Source organism: Xenopus laevis, chromosome 8S (genome assembly GCF_017654675.1).
Source record: "Xenopus laevis strain J_2021 chromosome 8S, Xenopus_laevis_v10.1, whole genome shotgun sequence".
Taxonomy (NCBI): Eukaryota; Metazoa; Chordata; class Amphibia; order Anura; family Pipidae; genus Xenopus; species Xenopus laevis.
The window spans coordinates 86,208,476-86,231,957 of NC_054386.1; the positions used below are offsets into that span (position 1 = coordinate 86,208,476).

The 23,482-nt window shown below is 40.9% G+C and overlaps 1 protein-coding gene across 4 annotated transcripts in view; it reads right to left on the reverse strand.

The window, feature by feature from the left end:
- The window catches only part of actn4.S (actinin alpha 4 S homeolog), a 55,645-nt gene extending 38,472 nt beyond the window's left edge, over positions 1-17,173 (reverse strand). For 2 of the 4 annotated variants that reach the window (XM_018232029.2, XM_041574241.1), the window contains exon 1: positions 16,676-17,170. In XM_018232029.2, the coding sequence (XP_018087518.1) occupies positions 16,676-16,816 (141 nt within the window). In that variant the 5' untranslated portion in view covers positions 16,817-17,170. 4 annotated transcript variants of the gene reach the window in all.
- Positions 17,174-23,482: the final 6,309 nt, after the last annotated feature.

Below are 23,482 nucleotides of genomic sequence, written 5' to 3' on the forward strand. Positions count from 1 at the left end.
TGTGTGAAGGTGTGAATGTAATGAATTCTCAGGGTAGGATGTCAACAAGCAATGCAAAAAGTTACCCTACCTGTCTCACAAAAGGGAATGGGACAGGCAATAAGAAACATGAACAAGTCCTTACTTGTAAAAAACGGATTGCATGCGTGTCAAAGGCCAACAATTTATCCAAATCTAGATTAGCTACATTTAGTTAGTTAACTTCTCAAAATATTAATGTACACAAAAAGTTACCTAGAAGTCATGCTGCTTATTTTTCGGTTACAGAGCTGCTTTTGTGAGTGATTGTTAATTGAACTTCCTAAACCTGACTGTCTGTTCTCAACCTGTCAGTTTCTAATGCTAAAAGACTCCTGCTGCACAAATATGGCAGCCCCCTCATGGTGGGTCAGATGGGTAATGTAAAATTATCAGTCAATACTATTATGGCAAAATTATAGGGGTGCACCGAATCCACATTTTGGATTCGGCCGAACCCTTCACGAAAGATTCGGCCGAATACCGAACTGAATCCTAATTTGCATGTGCAAATTAGGGGTGAGAAGGGGAAAACATTTTTTACTTCCTTGGTTTGTGACAAAAAGTCACACAATTTCCCTCCCTGTCCCTAATTTGCATATGAAAATTAGGATTCGGTTCGGCCGGACAGAAGGATTCGGCCGAATCCTGCACCGAATCCTGGATTTGGTGCATCCAAAGATAGATGTAAAAAAAAAAAAAAAAAAGGTTTAGCACCAGTAACAAAGATTTTTTTTTTTTTAAAAGAAATGTTTCTTTTATGAAAAAAAAAACACCAAGACAGTTACTTTTAAATCACAAAGCTTTTTATTAAGAAATTACTTACCAATTCTCTGCACACACTCCTCTTCAGAAACGGCAACAGGTCGACGATCCATTACGTGGCACTCGATTTCTCCTCCCTGCCTTCTATAGGAGATAGCCATTGAGAAGAAATCAAGCGCCGCACGATGGATCTTCGCCCTGTCGCCGTTTCTGCAGAGGAGCGCATGCAGAGAATCGGAAAGTTATTTCTTAATAAAAAGCTTTGTGATTTAAAAGTTAAAACTGTCTTGGTGGGGTTTTTTTCCCATTACAAAGAACCACATTTTTTTAAAAAAAAAAAATTGATGTCACTGGTCCTTTAATTTCAGGTGTCACTATCTCTTTAAGTCAGTTGTATTTGCACACAACAAATAGAATCACAAGGGAAAAAAAAGGAACCTCCCACGTTTGTGTATAAAATGTTACCATTAATAAACCAGTTATGTGGCAACCGGAATATTTTAGTAGTAAAATAGAATTCTTTATTTTTAACGCAGTCACAGAAGGAACACAAGCATAGAAGACACTGCCAACAGCTCCGAAGGAATGGATAATTACCACTCCTCTCTACCAGGCTTTTGCAAAAAAAAAAAAGTTTGCGTTTAGCCCAGTACGGTTTCAAAAATTCAAAATTAGTTATGTTTTGAAAAAAAGCAAATTTTGTTCTTGTACAGCAAAGCAAAACCAAATGTTTAAAAGGGTAACTAAAACCATACTAAAGCTGTGCTTTAATTTCACTTATAGCCTCTGCCGAGTCTTGCCTCACATGTGATCTCTATTAGCCCGGGTGGCAAATGCCCTTTAAAGGAGAAGGAAATTCCCTCCCCCCTCCCCTGTGTTGTCCCCCCTTCCTCCTCCCCCCTGGCCTACCTGTCCCCCCGGGCAAATGCCCCTAACTTGTTACTCACCCCTCTGCGCAGATCCTGTCCACGGAGTTCACAGGCGCCATCTTCTCCCAAGCGGTCTTCTTCCTGCTTTGACCGGCGTTTTTGGCGCATGCGCAGTAGGAGCATTTACCGGTACGGATCTACTGCGCATGCGCCAAAAGTCAAGAAGTTTTTCTTCGTGACATTCGGCGCACGCGCAGTAGATCCGTACCGGTAAATGCTCCTACTGCGCATGCGCCAAAAACGCAGGTCAAAGCAGGAAGAAGACCGCTTGGGAGAAGATGGCGCCTGTGAACTCCGTGGACAGGATCTGCGCAGAGGGGTGAGTAACAAGTTAGGGGCATTTGCCCGGGGGACAGGTAGGCCAGGGGGGAGGAAGGGGAGGGATTTTTGCGCCCAGGGGGTTTCCTTCTCCTTTAAATTCAGAACCTTATTTAGGGACACAAGTTTTAATCAACACAGTACTGGTATGGGATCCATTATCGTGAAACAAGCTATCCAGAATTATGGAAAGACCATCTCCCATAGACTCCAAATTATTTAAAAAAATCTGAATTCTTTCCTTTTTGTATCTAATTAAGATATAATTAATCCTTATTGGAGGCAAAGCAATTCAGTTTTGGTTTAAATGTTTTTTGTTTTTTGGGGAGACATGAAGAATGGAGATCCAAATTATAGAAAGATCCCTTATCTGGAAAACATCAGGTCCCATACCTGCACAGCAGTTTGTTGCCGAGTGCTTGGTTCATAGTCTACTGACGGCTCATAGCTCAGGATATTATCCCCCAGTCAGTACATATTGAAGACACAACCTTCTACACCACACCCTGGAAAGACTTGCTGTTCTGCATTTGTTAAGGTACTGGCAAGGCCTGAATACTGATCCAGCCCAAGGCTAGTGGAAAGCAGAAAGCAAAGCAATCTCTGTAAAATTTGAAAAAGGTACAAGATGCAACCCTGGATTACATATTGTAAGGACACAAAGTAGCTTCCTGAGGCAACAGGAAAGCAAACCTTTCTTGCAGTTTAAAGGGATACGGTCATAGGACACATAAGTTAATAGTGCTGCTTCAGCAGAATTCTGCACTGAAATCCGTTTCTCAAAAGAGCAAACAGATTTTTTTTATATTTAATTTTGAAATCTGACATGGGGCTAAATGTGTCAGTTTCCCAGGTGCCCCCAGTCATGTGACTTGTGCTCACTCTTTACTGCAAGTTAGAGAACAATGGGAAGGTAACCAGATAGCAGCTCCCTAACACAAGATAACAGCTGTGTAATAAAACCTACCTGCCCTGGTGGTCTAGTGGGGCGGCGGGGACGCCCGCCGCGTGGTCCTCTTCCTGCACCATCTTGCCTTCCTTAGGGCGCGCACAGCGCGCCTGCTTGTTGTTTATAGGCGCAAACAAGCTGGCGTTTTTGCGCCAGCGCTTTTGGCGCGAATGTGCACGTTTTTGACGCAAATTCTTCCCCTATAAAAAGGCCCATTCTGACAGATGCCCATGATAGAACTTGTTTTCTAGTGGTTTCCTGAGCCTTGTACATCTGATCTGTATCCTGTTTGTTTGATTACCCGTGTTTGACCCAGCCTGTTCTTGACTACTCTGCATTCTGTATCCTGACCCTTGCCTGCCTACGACAACTCTTCCTGCTTAACCCCTTGATTGACAACCCGGTTTGACCCTTGCCTGCCTGACTATTCTGATATCCGCCTGCCTTGACCCAGCCTGTCTGACCATCCTTCTGCCTAATCCTTTTGTACCGTGACCTTCGGCCCAAAAGACTCTGCTAACAGCCGTGCCCCTTTGCCAGCCAGAACATCTCGCCTTGTACCCCTCGTTAAGTCCAGGTGGCACCCAAGTAAGCTGAGGGCTCCTCCCGAAGCCCAACGGTGGTCACACTACTGGTGAAGCCAAGCCGAGACCAGGGTGCTTGGCACTTGTTCTGGTATTGGGTGCAGGTCGTGACAAGCTGCCTGTGGGTCCTGAAATTCTGACTCCTCTATTATAGACACCGAAGAAGAGACCATTACGCGTAATTGCTTTATTCAATCTTTTTTACTACGGATATATTTACAAATTTTCAGGATTGGTCTTTGGCCATTAAGCGATTAGTTCCTTATTTTATATCCATGTCTTTCTAATTGCTATTGTACCAAATGTTGAAGAATTCTATATTTCGGTGCATCCCTAATTTCTGGTGAAAAATCTGAAAACTGAAAAATGTGTTTGGAATGTAAACAACACCTTTAACCCTAGAGTGTTATGTGAATGGGATAGGTATCAATGATTGCAGGCTACATTTGATGCAGAGACTTGTGTAAATAATGAGCAATCTCTGCAAAACCGATGCATAAACATTTTTCTCACCTAGCTGCACAAAATCTGTACTTCCAATCACAAAGTAAGTACAGCCTATGCTATTTCTGGAATTTTCAATACAAATATTTGAGGATTAATTTAAAATTAAAATTACGCACCATTTATATTGTATAGCTTATTGTACAATTTAAATCAAATAAATGCAAAGTTTGCATGTGGAAAATGTACGTCCTTATATATGTATCACTTGTAAAAAATAGAATAAAAAGCAGGTGCATCAGATCAGAAAACATCATTAGAACGTTATTACAGACAATCTTCGAGGAGAAGGTGGCCTAGCTCCGACTACCTGCATTCCCTGTGTTGTGATCCAGTCCTTGAGCCCTTGGGCCCTCAATCGGATCAGCCTGATATAGCGGCAAGATCTGCTCGTTTAGCTCCAAATGAGTGGATCTGACCATGTACGGCCACCTTTAGTCAAAGCCAATTTATTATCCTGATGACACTGATCCTATTCTGCTGTGTGAACAGGACAGGGACCGATGAGATGATTAACATTTTCTGTAAAGCGCAGCAGAAATCTTGTGGCGCTATAAAAATAAAGTTAAAAAAAATAAAGGACACCGGTTCACAAAATGATATCCTTGTATGCAGAAGAGCTTATAGTATCAGACGGTTTCACACCTGGATCTAACTGGCAGTGAATTAGCGGACACCCAACTGCTGCATGAAGACAGAATGAAAAGAAACAGATGCTGAGAGAGGGATAGTGAAGATGAAGTAGATTATTTCAGAAAAAATGCAGAATATTTAATTGATTGTATTTAATATGTTTCTTATTTTAGTATGCTTAAGTTTATATTACATTTTCATTTTCGCCCTTTAAAGGAGAAGTAAAGGCTTGGTACACTTGGGGGTGTCAAATGTTAGACGGGGTGGCACTCAGAGTGATTCGTTTTCCAAAGTCGCCCGAGGTTTACTCGTGAGACAACTTCGGAAAAAGAATCACTCCAGCGGGAAGGCAGGGGAGACAGTTTGGGGAGATTAGTCGCCCCGAAGAAGAGGAGATTTTCTCGCTGACCCCAAGAACGATGCACTACCGTATATACTCCAGTATAAGTCGCCCCGAGTATAAGCCGAGGTACCTAATTTTACCTCCAAAAACTGGGAAAGCTAATTGACTCGATTATAAGCCGAAGGTGAGAAATGCAGAAGCTTCTGGTAAGTTCAATCAAAAAATTGAGGGTTTCTGCTCCCATTGGAGGTGCCGGCATCTCGTTTTTGGATGCCGGCGACCATTCTTGGACGCCAGCGAATATTCTTGGAGACTATTCTTGGGCGCCGGCGACTATTCTTGTAAAAACAGCGCTATGTTTCATCTATTACGTTTTATAAATGGTTACCTGTTGTAAAACACACTCTGCACAGCAAAATAGGCACTTTAGCGATATCCTCTAAATGCAACAGTAGCACCAGGTTTCATAATCCATAATCGGTTACCCTGGTAGTCAAAATATCAGCATGATATGGGTACTTTTTTTCAAGTGCATATTTGTACACGCAAGCCTCAGTAATATTTTAGTACACAGACTTCATGATTCCATTTGTCCTATAAATAGTAGCCATGTAGCCTTTCAAATTCCTTATAATGAAGAGGTATATGCAATGCAGAACACACACCTGCCCAAATAGGCCATCAAAGCAAACTAGTTACTGCCGGAAATAAAACAGAGAGAAAACTGGGTGTCAAACCTCAATATGAAACCGTGATTCATACAAGGCGTTGGCAAATAGCTAATGTGGTGCAAGTTTTCACAATTAACCTAGTTCTTAAAGGGAACGATCGTGACAATGAAATTTTAATATAAACTTCATCATACTGAAGAAAGAATCAGCATCCCTCTCTCAGCATCTGTTTCTCTTCATTCTGTCTCCCCCCCCTTTCATTTATAAAGCTGAAGGCCAAGTACATAAGATAGGGCAAACCCTCAAAACTTTTGGATTTTTAACAATTCAGCAAACATCTAAACATGTTATGGTAGAGGATATGGGCAGATAAGGTGATGCTGAACCTACTGTTATGCCTGATGTTAGGGCCAGCATGCATTCATCAGTAGCTGAATTATAACACCCGAGAACAAATATGGGAGGAAATAATCAATTTGGCCAGATAGAAAAAAAGACTGAAAGTGTAAGCAAAAGAGCAAACAGATTTTTTTTATATTTCATTTTGAAATCTGACATGGGGCTAGACATATCAGTTTCCCAGATGCCCCCAGTCATGTGACTTGTGCTTTGATAAACTTCAGTCACTCTTTACTGCAAGTTGGAGTGATATCACCTCCCCCCGCTAGCAGCCTCACAACAGAACAATGGGAAGGTGACCAGATAGCAGCTCCCTAAAGCTGGCCATAGATGCAAAGATCCGATCGTACGAATCATCGTAGGATCGGACTTTCCCATCTCCCGACCCACCACTAACCATTCAGATCAAAGTCTTACCAGTCAGATTAGTTAAAGAACAGATCAGCAATGTTCTGCCCCTGACAGCAATCGTACGATATCTATGTCCAACCAAAGCTAGTGACAGTCTCCCACTGAAAATCGTACAATCGGCAATACACGCAGAGATATTATCGGCAGCCGACAGAAATTTTCTAACCTGTCCGATCGACCAAACGACCGATCTTCGCCGGACGAAAAATGTCGGGACTCTCCACACACGGTCCGAAAATCGTACGAATCCTCGATTCGTACGATCAGATCTTTGCGTCTATGGCCAGCTTAACACAAGATAACAGCCGCCTGGTAGATCTAACGACCCCCATACACGGGCCGAAAAAAGCTGCCGACAGTCTGAGCTTATTGGCCCGTGTATGGGGCTCTCCGACCGGCTTCTCTGATAGATATCTGGCATGTGACTTGTGCTCTGATAACATTCAGTCACTCTTTACTGCTGTGCTGCAAGTTGGAGTGATATCACTCCCCTCCCTTTCGCCAACAACAGAACAATTGGAAGGTAACAGCATTCAATAGTAAAATCCAGGTCCCAGTGAGGCACATTCAGTTACATTGAGTAGGAGAAACAACAGCCTGCCAGAAAGCAGTTCCATCCTAAAGTGCTGGCTCTTTCTGAAAGCACATGACCAGGCAAAATGACCTGAGATGGCACCTACACACCAATATTACAACATTGTTGGAACGAAATTTTACATTGTAGAGCGAATCCCTTTAAAATGAATACACTAGCTTCAATCCCAAATGCTTTATAATTGACATTCCTTTTATACTGTCACCCTAAAACAGAGAAAAATGGCAACATTTAGGTTCAGTCATTGAGTCTTTTAACCATATGGAATGAGATGCAGAAATTCCTAGCCTACTGTATGGAATTCATTGGAATGGGTTGCAAGAGTATCTGTGCAATGGCTTTAATTGGGACTCGAAATAAAAAATTATTTTGGGCTACTGTTCCAGTGACACCACATTCCTGTAATTTGTGGGAAATGAAACAGCAGAGTATGTGGGGTTATACACACATACTAGGAGGAGGAAATGCAATATTTCTGGCAAGGCTCTGAATTCTGGTTTGTTAAAGTTTGAGAAAAACATCCAAAGAGCTCAGACGTTTTCTGCTTCGAAGTTTAAAAAAAAATGCATAGTTCAAATTCTTCCACAGCGATCCAAGGAAACAAGCTCTCATCGGAAAGTCTTGAACTCTGGACATTGAACAGCCATTAAAACAAGCTATGCAAAAATGTTATGCTGAAAAGCAGGTTGGATTTGGGAGGAGAACTACACAATACAAGTTATATCACATTTACTACACAAGCTGTCATATTTCAGAAGTCATTGCAAATTTTATTGCTAGAGCATGACACTAACATGACAGTCAGTTAAACATATAACAAAGTCAGCCATAAAAATGCTAAACTTCTGCTTAGATTTCCATTTCTTGTTCCCTCTGAAACATGGTTTAATGCTGCATTCAGCATACTTTTTCCTTTTCCCCCCAAAACACATGAGTTAATAGTGCTGCAGACTTCTGCACTGAAATCCATTTCTCAAAAGTGCAAACTGATTTTTTTATATTTAATTTTGAAATCTGACATGGGGCTAGACATATTGTCAGTTTCCCTGGTGCCCCCAGTCGTGTGAATTGTACTCTGATAAACTTCGGTGACTCATTACTGCAAGTTGGAATGATATAACCCACCCAACCCCCAACAGCCCATCAGCAGACAATGAGAAGGTAAACAGATAACAGATCCTTGGTAGATATAAGAACACTCAAAAAAATCCAGGTCCCACTGCGACTCCTTCAGTTACATTGAGAAGGAGAAACAACAGCCTGTCAGAAAGCAGTTCAATAGCGCAGCACTGGCTACTTCTGAAAACACATGACCAGGCAAAATAAATGACCTGAGATGGCTGCCTACACACCAATATTACAACAACAAAAAAACAGGGGTTTTTCAAATTATACATGAACCCCAAATTCTTTTTTTCATCCATACCTTTTATAAACTCATTTAAAAGTTTCAGCTGTCAATCATATATTTCCTGCCCCTCCCCTATGCCTCACTGCACTATTTAGATTCCCCCTCCCACTTCACACTGCCTAACGGTGTAGGGTACCATGCATGGGCATTAGGTCCCACATTCTGATTCATACACAAGATTTTGGGGTGATACACAACTTGCTTGGTCATAAAATGGCACCTGTCTGCTTACTATAATTGTGAATTCTAACATTGAAGGAAACAAAATTTAAATAATAAATATAGTGTGAGTAACTAACATGGTAGTAAAGAATTTGGAATTATTGATTTCGGTGAGAGACCCCCTTTAAATCTTGGGCTAATACACATAATACAAAAATGTTTTAAAGTGGACCCATCACCCAGACACAAAAAGCTGTATAATAAAAGTCCTTTTTAAATTAAACATGAAATCCAATTTCTATTTTTTATTAAAGCATTCATAGCTGTTGTAAGCTCATTTAAAAATCTCAGCTGTCAGTCAAATATTGTCTGCCCCTCCTCTTTGCTTTAGGCACAGAGGCGGGGCAAGCAATTACTTTCACTTTCCATTCAGCGCTTACTAGTTGTCACTGCTCTCCCCCGTTCTCTTATCCCATTACATTGTGGGATGGACATTGGGTCCCCCATTCTGGTGCACAAACAAGATTCTAAGATGATGCAAGGCTTGTCTTAATAAGTGTCCACAAAATGGCTCCTGCCTGCTTGCTATAATTATGAATTCCCAGACTGAAGGAAACAAGATTCAAATAATTTATATAGTGTAATTAAACTTCATTCTGTTTGACTAATGTGATAAAAAGGGATTCTGAATATTTTTTTGTTGGGCGACAGGTCCCCTTTAAGTCTGCCAAGGTACAGTAACCCACAATATGTTGCTTTTAAACACTTGACCAGTAAATGCTACCATCTGATTTATTTCTATAGGTGGCTAGGTTTGTTGCAAACTATACACCTTCTACTACACAACCCCAATATTGTTTTCAATGTCTGTGCAAAAACGATTTGTGAGATTGTGCTCACAGGGCAGATTTGGTCAGAAAATCCAAGCTGAATCTGTGCACAGTGACAGGTGGATCTTATTCATTCCTGTCACTACACATGTGGGACAGCTATAGGAATCAGCCATAGGAAGCTGATAGAATCAACGGTTCTTGTCCCGAGTTCCATGACAAACAAAAAGCTTGCACTTAACCTATTCCCTCCTGTTAGTCCTTGCAGAAATATAGTTAATAATTAGAGGAGTAGAAGGTTAAAAGTACAATCCCATAGAGGTTGTATTAGCAACGGCAAGCTCCCTTTGGATATTACTTGGCAATGTATTTTCAAAAACCCAAAAAGTTAAAAGGTAACTTTTTAATCAAGAGTTTATGTCAGCATTGTAGAACAGAGGAATGCTAGGCATGGCTGTATGGTTTATTGTTATTTCTGCTGCTGCTAAAAATAGTTTGTAAAATGAAAATTGTTTCAAAGCAATTTTACAATATACATGAATGGGATCTATTGATATCGCCTTTGTCATTAGAGAGAAAAAAACCTGAAATGATTTGATTAAGAGAGTCTTTTAGAGATGGCCTTTCAGTAATTTGTAGACATCCAGATAATGGATCCCATAACTGTACTATAGTTTGCATAAAAGGATACTGACATGGGAAAACGTGTATATTTCAAAACGCATCAGTTAATAGAATAGGGTTCCAGCAGAATTCTGGACTGAAATCAGTTTCTCAAAAGAGCAAACAGATTTTTTTTATATTTAATTTTGAAATCTGAAATGGGGGTAGACATATTGTCAGTTTCCCAGCTAACCCCAGTCATGTGCGCAAGTTGGAGTGATATAACCCCCTCCCTTTCCCCCCAGCAGCCTAACAACAGAACAATGGGAACCAGATAGCAGCTCCCCAACACAAGCTGCCTGGTAGATCTAAGAACAGCACTCAATAGTAAAATCTAGGTCCCACTGCGACATATTCAGTTACATTGAGTAGGAGAAACAACAGCCTGCCAGAAAGCAGTTCCATCCTAAAGTGCTGGCTCTTTCTGAAAGCACATGACCAGGCAAAATGACCTGAGATGGCGCCTACACACCAATATTGCAACTATAAAAAATACACTTGCTGGTTCAGGATTGAAATTTTATATTGTAGAGTGAATTATTTACAGTGTAAACAGTGTCATTTAGAGCTCCCTTCAGATTCAAACCCTTTCAACTCAGAAGGAGGCATAAGCAGCGATGGTGAGGCTGTTAGCTTGTATCCAAACCAGAGCAACGGTAAAACAGCTTTTCCACACATGGAGGGATTAATGCAGACATTCTGCTCTCAGGCGATGCTTCTGATTTGGCCAAACTCTTGTCAGGCCATTTCAGATCGGGTCTATGGGGAGCAGTTTCAGACTCTTTCTACTGTCTATATATTTCCCATACAACATTGCAGTAAACTTGTGCTACTTCCCATGGTATGTACCATAAAGAACAATGGAAAGTGGCACAAGCACAACATAGCCTGCAATTATCTCTTGGAATGTGTACAGGCCCCTTTTTCGTGTGTTAATGTGGGAGATGTGCACTACATTTTTTAATTACCAATAAGGAATCTGATGCGATCCAAGCCACTTGCTTACTCATAAAACATGTAGCAGAGAAGCCAATTGCTCCAGAGCCCTGCTATAGGCTCAAACAGAAACACTGACATTAAACGGACATGGTCATGGGAAAAAAATGTTTTTTTTTTCCAAAAGGCATCAGTTAATAGTGCTGCTCCAGCAGAATTCTGCACTGAAATCCGTTTCTCAAAAGAGCTTTTTTTATATTTAATTTTAAAATCTGACATAGGGCTAGTCATATTGTCAGTTTCCCAGCTGCCCCAGTCATGTGACTTATGCTCTGATAAACTTCAGTCACTCTTTACTGCTGTACTAAAAGCTAGAGTGATATCACCCCTCCCTTTCCCCAACAGCAGCCTAACAACAGAACAATGGAAAGGTAACCAGATTGCAGCTCACTAACACAAGATAACAGCTGCCTGGTAGATCTAAGTACTCAATAGTAAAATCCAGGTCCCACTGCGACACATTCAGTTACATTGAGTAGGAGAAACAACAGCCTGCCAGTAAGCAGTTCCAGTTGCTGGTTCAGGAATAACATTTTATATGGAAGAGTGAATCATTTGCAGTATAAACAGTGTAATTTAAAATAAAAATCATAACAGAATCCCTTTAAGGAAAGGAGGTTGACAAATAAAGAGTGGCATGTGTGTGGTGAAGGAGTTGGAATTTAATGTACACAATTATACCCAAAATGTAAATACAGGGCATATACTATGGATCAAATACCTAGCATACTGGGGGGGGAAATAATTTAATTGTAAACTGTGCATTCACTTCAAAGTTTTCAACAGGTAAACCAAAAAAAATGACATTTACATGTTGATGCAGCATGTGGATGGAAGCCTGTAAAACCTGACACCACAGGTCTGGCCAGCATGTGAGGATGGAGAGCACAGTGTATCTGTAGTTATTGTCGGACACAAAAAGGTGACTGTATTGAGCTGAAATGTCCCCATAAAGAGGCCTTTCAGGCTTGGAAAGAGGGCCTGGCCACTGGGAATTAAAAGCACAAACATGCAAGGTTTCCAGGCTCTCGACTAATAGGTCACTGGATTTCGTTTCAACTGGCACGCCAGGTTTGTAAGCAGCCAGTTTGTGAAAAGAAACAAAAAACAGAATTCAGCTTTGAATAACTTAGTAAATAAGGAGGCACACAATTTTAACCACAGATATTCAGTCTTTCAGAATACAGTCATCATCCTACCCAATAAGCAGAATGTGTGCAGCCACAAGTTATTTTTTGTTTGGGCAAAAAAAACAAAAAACTACCATGCGGATGTGTGCTGTGAGTGGGGCTAGAATGCATAAAAAAATTAAAAAAAAAAAAATGTAAAAAACGTTTCACCACGAAAGAAAATCTGACAGATACTGCGATAATGAGCTATATGAAGACTTGAGCTAACATGAAAAGCAGGACACTGGCAACAGAACAGGCATATTTCTCCCATGTTCTCGGACATGGACAACCTTCACATTATTATTCAGCCATGATCTAAATGAGCTCCCCCCACGGTGTCGGCTTTCTCAGCAGGGTGCTCCCGTGTTCTGCAACATGAATCACAAACCAACAAAGGGGTGGAGGAGGAGGAGGAGAAAATTACAAGTGGATCACTTGTATTCTGACAGAAAATATACCGTACCTAGAGTTTAATAGGCGTGACTCAACACTCCCAGTTGGATGAATTACTGATCTTTCAACCCACCCTTGGAACACTCTGTATAAAGGTCTCCACCCAATAAAAGTGAACAAATACAAGCCTGGATACAACCCAAAAAAGCATCTACTGCACAGACATTTATCCCGATACTGTGACCTGTACAAAACCAAACAGAATTCACAGTGATAGGGGAGATATACTCAATACATGGGGAGGTAGATTTATCAAGGGTCGAATTTTGAGTTCATGGGAGTTTTTTTCAACCAATCAAAATTTACTAAAAAAAAAAAATTAGAATTTTTCAAAGTCGGATGAATACTAGGGACCCGAAAACTCAAATCAAATTGAATTCAAACTGGAATCGCGTATTCTGCGCAAAAAACTGGAGAGGCTGCAAACAACTCCAGATTGATCCTAGGACGTCTTCCATAGGCTAAAACAGCAATTCGGCAGGTTTTAGGTGGCAAATAGTCGAATTCGAGTTCTTAAAGGGCCATTGTATGATAAATCTCTAAAATCTCAAATCTAATTTTAACAATTCCCTAGTCGAATTTGACAGTTTTGGCCATAAAAAAAAAATAAAAAAATCGATAATTCAAAATTTCACTTCAACCCTTGATAAATCTGTCCAAGTCTGTACCTGCACAGGGTTCTTTAGTTTCTCAAACTGCAGCAACCTGTATTTTCAGGCAACAATTTAGGAGTAGTGGAGGAAACTCCTGCAGCGGGTTAGGTACTTGCACGTTACCCGCAAAAACCTGCGGGTACAAGTTCCGGGTGCGGGTATAGACGCGGCTGGCGGTTCTGTGGCTCGCGCGTCAGGCCGTGGGTCTTCTCAGTAGCAATTTTTATCACTGCCTGATCCTTGATGGTCAGCGGGTCGCGGATAAGGTACTTGCGGGTCCAGGTTGCGGATAAGGTACCTGCGGGTCGGGTAGCAGATTGCAGGTACGGGTTTCCTAAAAATGGACCCGCGCAGGACTCTAGAGGAAACTGCAATCTACACATTTTGTTGCAGAAAAAAAGTACAAAAAACTTTTCGTGACATGTAATGGTTATACTGGGAATATTTGTTCCTATAACTCACTGATCCCATCTAAACAAGGATCCTGTTTATTACAAAGCCAGATACTGCATCACAATGAATATATAGTGAATAAAGTACCCCCTCTTGTAAATTATAAGAATATTATAAGTTACCGAGGAGTTTCATGGATATATCAAGGATAGAATTTACAAGATATTCATGGCTTGTGTGTAATATATTGTATATGATAAAATTTCTCCCACTGGGTTGAGGTAGAACAATAAGGATATCCAAGTCCTTTATCAAGCTTGAATTGTGCAAATAGGTAGGTCATAAAGCTCTTCCGAGGGCATGAGCGCAGCAGATGCAACACTGTGCATGGGACCATTTCCAAGGGTTATCATTAAAGAAAAAGTACACGTACACATTTTCCCAAACTTTGCTCTCAAGATAAGGAAAACAAAATCAGTTATTTTTCCACTTCATGTTTACGTATGTCACAAAACAAAAGTAAGATTATATTTCTGCAAACCATTGTTTCCCAACTGGAGCAACACACATCTACAATCTACAACTTCAAGAATACACTTAAACAGAATAAAGGCTCAGTCAGTGCCTTTGTTAACTGCCAGGTAGAACCATAGTTAGCGGTAATGTTTCAGGCCTTAAGCTGGCCAAAGACATTACCATATGGGCATTTGGCAAGGTCACCAAGCAAGCTGATCTTTGATCGATTTGGCCCAAAAGAATTTTAAACCTGCCAGATATTGATTTGGGTGCCAGTTGGGGAAGCATATAAAACAAACAGGTAAATGAACTGACAGTTTATATCTACCCATGTATGGCTAGCTTTATTCAAAGACGGCACACTCAGGGACAGCATCTGACTTTAGAAGTCAGTGGACACAAATGCCACTGACAATGTATAGTTCGGGCAGTCTAATCACACCAAATTCAGCAGCTAGGAAACTGCCGTTGTACAAACTGTCAAAAGAGCAGTCAGCGTACCGGCAAATGTTCAACCACTGCATTTATACACTATACTGCCAGCAGGAAATTTTACATCGATGACATCACTCAAATAACGAGAAACAATGTAAACTTTAACTAAAACCTTAAACGACGAATATGCTTTTCTATGCAATTTTGCCGATTGCATTACTTTTCAATTTTGAACTGCATAAAATATTTTAAGGAGCAATTACACCAAAAAAAATAAAAATGCGTTTTAAAGTAATAAAAATATAATGCAGTGTTGCCCTGCACTGGTAAAACTGCTGTGTTTGCTTCAGAAACACTACTATTGGAGAAAAGGCTCAGGTAACACAACAGATAAGCTCTGCAGAACATAATGGTGTTATCTGTTATCCATTATTTAACCTGTGCCATAGACTTTTTTCAATTTCTGCCATTGCTACACAGCAGCTAGTGTTTCTGAAGCAAACAGATCAGTTTTACCAGTGCAGGGCAACAATACATGATATTTTCATTACTTTACAACATTTAATCGCCCGGCCCGAGGAAACTTTGTGGCGACTTTGGAAAACGAACCGATAACAGTGCCATCCCACCGGCGATTTTCATTCTAGCAGGCTGGAAGGCAGGGGAGGCAGTTCGGGGAGATTAGTCGCCCCCGAAGAAGAGGAGATTTGTTGCCGGGCCACTATTCTCCCTGAATCGCAGCTAGTGATATGCTATTTCTTGGTAAATTGATTTTATCTACCTATTGCTCAGAAACAAAATGTATATGCTCTTTTGGGCAGGGCCCACTGTGCCTCAAGTTATATTTCATGTATACGCCCATTTAATTTACAGCGTAAAATCTTAACAGTGCCTGGGTGCAGACAACCATCCGAGTTCCATACATCACGTAGAAGAAGTTGCACTAGCAGATCTTACGGTCAAGAAAACCTTTATTATAAATAGTTCACTAATGTATCGGCGGGTAATATCTCTGCATGTATTGCAGATCGTACGATTTTCAGAGGGAGACTGTCACTAGCTTTGGTCGGACATAACTTTTGTACGATTGCCGTCAGGGGCAGAACATCGGCTGATCTGTTCTTTTGTACTTTATTTGATCCGAATGGTTAGTGGCAGGTCGGGAGATGGGGAAGTCCGATCGTTCGAGGATTTAAACGATAGGATCTTTGCGTCTATGGCCAGCTTTACAGTAGCCCCTCTGGCATTTGCCAGAAACCACAGATTGCCAGTCCGTGCCTGTATATATTGAATGCTGAAAATGTAGGAGGGCTGGTTCGGAACCCTGTTGGTGACTTCTAATAGGCTTCATATACAAAAGTAATGAAAGCAGAAAGTAGGGGTTCTATTATTTCATATAGATATATATATGTCATGTGACATAAATGACACCACTAAACACTGTAAGTAAATAGTGAATAAAGTACCCCCTCTTGTAAATTAGGAGGAGGAGTTTCATGACTGTCGGCCGACTGTTTTTATACAGGTCATGGAACTCCGAGGTGACTTCTAATATCCTCATATTTTGCAACTGGGGGTACTTTATCATAATACACAAGTTTCCGTGAGTCATGTGACAGAAATGATGTCAGAAATCACAGTTTATAACTGATGACATCACTAGTCACCGTTTATAAGGATATAAGTTACAAAATATTCATGGCTTTTGTGTATTATAGAAATATAAACATTTTAAACTAGTGTGGATTATAAAAATGTAATCTTTGGGGGAAGGGGCAGGGAATAGAAGGAGACAAGAGAATACAGAATATTCCAAAAGGCATGGAGACATCCATTGTCATAGAGTGGCCAATAGAAGCACATGCGCGTTACCTTCCTCTGCTGCTTTTCCCAGGCTGGGTCCAGCAACAGGTCCCGGTCCCAGGTGTCCTCTTGTTCCATATAGCGTTGCTCTTGTCCCAGCTGGCCTATGTTATTGGGCGCCCCTCCGCCGGTCACGTGATAATCCACCATGGCGGTGCGAGACGGAGAAATCAAAGCAGGAAGCCTGTGCAGAACGGGAGATGACTAGAAGCGGGATGCGTGCCCAGGCCGAGCCTTGCACTCTACCACTACCCGGCGCTGAGAGTCGTATTAATACGTGTGACCGGGCGCTGTCCTATCACTGCTCTTAGCAACTCGATGTGCGCATGTGCAGGGCACCTCCCTCAACCGCTCACCTCAAGTCCGCCAACCTATAGAATTGAGTTCCCTGAAGGGGAAGAACACGCCCGGAAATAATGTAGCCCAATGAAAGAGATAATGAGTTTTTGCTCTCACAAAATCTTTACTAGTTCGCCAGGCATTTCGTGTTTTTATAGGACAGGGCGTCTGCATGTACAACCCTTGCGTTCCACTGGCAACACATTCGTGCGCTCATAAACTGTTCCCGCCTTTTATGAACTTCCGGCTCGCTCCAAGCTCAAAACCGAGGCGCTGTTATAATCTCAGATCGTTCCTGAAAACACATTGTAGTGATGTTCTGGGTGAATGTACTTATTAAAAACGTGTAGTTTTGCGCCTCTTTTCTTTGTAATACTTCAAGTTCTCCCCTAAATACGGACTCAATGGCGTGTTTCCTACCTATCCGCCACAATAGCGCTGGCGCTGGACAGATTTGACAGACAGTCTTAAAACATGTCTCTCAACTTTCCCGTTTTCAGTGGGACAGTCCCACTTTTGACAGCTCAACCGGCAGTCCCGCGTGTCTGAACAGCCAGATAAGAAACAAAGTTTCTAACTTAATTGGCTTTTGGCAGAGAGCCCAGAACTTATTTACTTATACCAATTCTGAGATAAGTAAATGTAACAATTTAGATAGAGGTCCCTTGGGGAAAGTTAAACTCACAGTTTAAAGGAGAAGCAAACCCAAAAGTTAAAAAAAAAACCCTACTCCCTCCCTTCCTCCTCCCCCCAGCCTAAGGGCAGAGGCACACGCTCAGATTCGGGGAGATTAGTCGCCCAGTGACAAATCTCTTCTTCTGGGCGACTTATCTCCCCGAACTGCCTCACGCCGGCTACAATGTAAATCAGAGCGCTTAGTTTTCCAAAGTCACCCGAAATTAAGTCACGAGGAAACTTTGGGCGACTTCGGAAAACGAAGTGCTCCACTGGGCGACTAGTCTCCCCGAATCTGACCGTGTGTCTCTGCCGTACAGGAGAAGCAAACCCAAAAGTTAAAAAAACCCTTCCCCCCTACCCGACATAGACCTTCCTCCCTCCTTACCCCAGCCTAAGTGTTACACCGGCAGGTCTGGACTGAGAATCAAAATAGGCCCTGGCATTTCAGGTACCCAGAGGCCCCAACAGGCCACACAAAGCCCCAAACAGTCAAGTCCAAGTCAATCAGAGATGTCTTGAAGATATCCTGATCTGCGCTGGATTTCGAGCAATAATCCAAATAGTTTGTGGTTTAGGGGAATAATCCGATGAATTCATACGATTCACATTTTTTTCATGATTTTATCGAATTTTTCCCCGCACAGGAAATTTTCAAGAAAGTGTATTAAGAAATAAGGGGAAAAAATCTGTGCAGATTTGGTCTGAGTATTTTTCCTGAAAACTATGGGAAATTTTCAAATTTTGATAAATAACCCCCTTGATGTGTTTTAGCAGAGGCAATTCTTGATATTAATTGTTCAACCATTACATAAATACTAAATGTAAATATGATGCACAATATACAACAATAGTACACAGAAATATAAAACGATATACAGCCAGAATTTTACTCTACATTACCCCGCCAAATTACAATATACCTCTATATAGTAAAGGGCATCCTATATAATCTCCCAGGCTGAATAAAGTACATTATAATGTAAATCAAGCATTATTTGAAACATTTATAGCCAGTGTGTGGAAAATCAAGTGTGATATTGGGGCCTGGGTGCATAAGCCCAGACCTTCATGGAAAGTCTCAGAATTCACAATAGACCACCATGTAGAAAACATGCAGTTAAAACGTAGACATGTATTACAAGGAACAACATTCAAATAGCCTTATAGGTTTCATGTGTTTTATAGGCTTAGCCAGCATAAACTACAGGCAGGGCTGCCTGGCACCAATGTTCTTTTAAAAAATATTTTCTGTTTTTTTTAAAAATAATTTTTGGAGCCCCAATTTTTTTTAACTTGTAATAGAGACTCTGGCACCAATGTTTTTTTTTTTTTTTAACTTATAAGGGGGCCCTGACCATCAATAGCTTTTTATAACTTATGATATCTGTGTGGTCTTTGGGCGGGATGGAGAGGGCGGGATCTGGGGTAGGGCTTGGGCGCTCGTATGGGCGGGGCCCCCGAAAATTTTGTTGTACGGGGCCCCGGGATTTCTAATGGCTGCCCTGAGTACAGGGAATAGTTCTTGGCACATTTCAGTCTTTTGCCACAATACAAATCTGTACTGCGTGTTTCTGTAATCCAACCATAAGCTTCTCAAATACATGTTTCCCCATGAAAGCGCTTTTGTTCTTCACTATATGTAACACCTACAGTACTTCCAAGCATGACAACTTAAAGTAGGGAAGCACATGATATTGTCCTTAGGATTTGCCTTTTCCTTCAGATGTTTTTCAGCTACAACTTGTAACATCCCATGTATAGGTAACAAACTGTGTGGGGTATTGGGAGAGCCTCAAATTGTCCATCACTGCCTTATATTCTTTCTTTAACCAACTATTTATTTGGCCAGTCACTCCAGCCTTTATACATTACATTTTTGGCTAACTAACTATATTAGAATCATTGATTTATTTTGCACAGCCTATCTATTTACCCGGTTTTTATTTTTATACTTAACAATTCCATTAAGGCCTATGGTTGCTACCTGTTAGGTTTTGACCAGACAATCTCAGAATATTGCCACTTGTTTTCAACATTTTTTCACCAGAATTTTCTTCAGTATTTTTAAAATAATAAATGCCAAGCCATGAAAAGTTTTTCTTTCTCTGAAGAGCAACAACTTTATTACATAAAATGCTGAGATTAGAACCCTTCAATCATATCTTGTAGTGTGAAAAGATAGGTCGTTTTGCCTGGTCCTGTGCTTTCAGAATGAGCCAGCATTTTAGCATGGAACTGCTTTCTGGCAGGCTGTTGTTTCTCCTACTCAATGTAACTGAATGTGTCACAGTGGGACCTGGATTTCTATTATTGAGTGCTGTTCTTAAATCTACCAGGTTATCTTGTGTTAGGGAGCTGCTATCTGGTTACCTTCCCACTGTTCTGTTGTTAGGCTTCGGGGGAGGGTGATATCACTCCAACTTGCAGTACAGCAGTAAAGAGTGACTGAAGTTTATCAGCGCACAAGTCACATGGCTGGGCGCAGCTGGGAAACTAACACTATGGGGCCGATTCATCAAGGGTCGAATATCGAGGGTTAATTAACCCTCGATATTCGACTAGGAATTGAAATCCTTCGACTTCGAATATCGAAGTCGAAGGATTTAGTGCAGAAAATTCGATCGTACGATCGAAGGATTATTCCTTCGATCGAACGATAAAATCCTTCGAATCGAACGATTCGAAGGATTTTAATCCAACGATCGAAGGAATATCCTTCGATCAAAAAAACTTAGGCAAGCCTATGGGGACCTTCCCCATAGGCTAACATTGACTTCGGTAGCTTTTAGTTGCCGAACTAGGGGGTCGAAGTTTTTTTTAAAGAGACAGTACTTCGACTATCGAATGGTCGAATAGTCGAACGATTTTTACTTCGAATAGTTCGATTCGAAGTCGTAGTCGTAGTCGAAGGTCGAAGTAGCCCATTCGATGGTCGAAGTAGCCCAAAAAATACTTCGAAATTCGAAGTTTTTTTACTTCGAATCCTTCACTCGAGCTTGATGAATCAGCCCCTATGTCTAGCCCCATCATCTTTGGATCCTGTTGGATTCTTCTGAATAGTGTAACCATATATTTTCATATGTGGTAAGAAAGAGAAGTATCCATTTTAACAAGACTCGGTTTGGTTAGTAAGATTTTATTGGCATTGTCTTCCTAACGACAGATCCACATAATTAACTTTTATTGATGGTTTTATGTGACTGTTTAATATAGAAAAATACGTTATTCTTTTGTATTTTATAGCTTTTACAAACCATAACAATAGTTGTAGCGAGTGCCAATATGCCTGTACAGCATTCTGATGAACTGTGCATGATTGCATGCAACCTTGGAATTAGTAGTAGCCTGGAATTTCTTTATTTTGTTGCATCCGTTACGCCAAGTGAATCAGATGCTAAGTTAAATTTGAAAAATGATGGAACCTATAGTAGATAGCAAACATGCTAACTAAGGTGACTAATAGATCTACTCATATATCATGTCTACACAAAAAAAAATCAGAATGCTTTATGACAAGTAAGCATGAAAACTTCCAAGAGGTGAAGACTTTTAATAGGCACTGTATACTGTATCTGCAAAGTCAGTTTTCATCAAGATTTCCAAAAATTTACAACATAAGGCTGTTTTTTTACAGATTACGATGCAATTCTTCCTGTTTCTCTCACCCAGTCAGGGCCGCCATTAGAAATCACAGGCCCTGTACAACAAATTTCCTGGGCCCATCGTGCTTGATCTGCCGGGGGGGCCCTGCGGGGGTGCAGACCCTGGCCCAGTTGCACCCCCTGCTCCCCCGGTAGTTACGCCACTGATTCTGGAGTCTGATGATAAAGCTACTAGAATTTTATGTATAGTTCTGTTGAAGACTTGTATCCACACACCCATTGATGTTCTTAGATTGATGGTATGATAATTATGTCCATTAACACAGTAAAGATTGTGTACTTTTTGTTTTTTTCTACGCTTGGTACTGGAAGAGAGAAAGATTTTATTTTATATTTCTCTATGATTTTTGTTTACAGCTTTATTTTCATTGAGTTGTTATACAATAATCAGTGTCGGACTGGCCCACCGGGATACCAGGAAAACTCCCGGTGGGCCCACGTGTCAGCGGGCCTCTTGCTTCTAACCATAGCCTATTTCATGGTCATTCCCTATTTCTTTATGGGAAAAACATGCTTAATAATGGAAGAATATAGTGTAGAAGTAGAAGTAAGTAATACAAGACTAAGAGAATAAAGAGTTTGAGAGAGGAGAGGAGGAATAATAGTTTGAAAAGTGGTCCCTCAGTCTACGGTTTTCCAATGGGCCCAAGATCTAAGGTTTTCTGGTGGGCCCCTGGCATCCCAGTCCGACACTGACAATAATCCGTGTCTTTTACTATGCTTTTATTGTTTTGTTGGTTCTAATCTTACTGTCTATTTTAAAATACCTATAAACAGAATTGAAAAGAAAGAAAAAAAATCAAAAGTAAATCCACTGTGATTCAATTTTCGGACATGTAAACATGAAAACGTCCAAGGGGTGAGTCTTTTCTGATCAACATTTCTCAAAATGTGGTGTGTCAGTGACAACATAAGGCCACTTTTTACAGATTATGATGTAATTCATCCTGTTTCTCACACCCAGCTGCAACAAACCAGGAAAAAACCTTTAGAGCAGTCCTAAACTGTAGGGTGTGTGTCCTGAAGGGCATGAAGCTAAAAGAAGGGTTGCACAAGGAAGTGCAGGGAAACCCAATGAAGCTTTTAAGCAAACATGACTAATCATATGCTAAGCTGACCCAGCTGTGGTGTGGAATCTAGTAGCACGTAAATTAGCATAGTCACTAAACTAAATAACATGCCGCTAGATACGACACTATTCTGCTACTAGAGGTTTGCCCTACACCACTGCGTCATATATTTCTAGTTCCATCATGTTATGAAATGCCTCTTGTCAATGTAAAGTTTTGAAATTGTGCACACTACTTTTGAATCATGCTAAGGATCAATTGCAAACTCACTGAACAGTTATGTCCCATGTGGCCCCCTTCAAGTCGCTGACTAACTCAGAGTTAGAGAGCTGAAAAACAGGTGGGTGTGACAAAAGAAAAAAAAAACTAAGGGCAAGGCCAGATGTGGCGTTTTTGCGGCATTTTTACATTGCGTTTTTAAAAATGAACAGCCAGGTGTAAATACGCATAAACTGCACTACCACTGAAACTAATGGAAAACGCACTATGGCAATTCACACAGGGCACTTGCAAGCTGAAATCCGCCACAGGACGCCAGCATTGGCGTTTTTAGCAGAAACGCCAATAAGTCAAGAAACTACCAATTCATTAGACTCTATGGGATCTGCACGTTTGAAACCACACTGTACGTAAATACGCAGCGTATTTTAAATATGGCGTCCAAATTCAATGAGAACAATGAGAAGTGCATGTTGGGAAAATAATTGTACGTGCTGAAAAACGCATGAAAAACGCATGTTGACGGTCGCGTGTGGTTTCAGTAGCGTATTTACGCTTGGCTATTCTTTTTTAAAAACGCAAAGTAAAAACGCGTAAAAACGCCACGTCTAGCCTTACCCTAATGCAGCACATCTCTCTCCACCTTTTAAGTCTGGGCCATGTTTATTAAATATTTACACATTTCCAATTTTCATCCATAAAAAAAAACAATTTGCGACTGAGAATTTACTATTAATATTATAGATCCTAGTGCATCAATGCCTTTGAATCTATAATTGTGCTTTAGGCAGAATAGCACTATGGGTACAAGGTTACCCTGTAATTTACAGACCATCACATCATAGCCA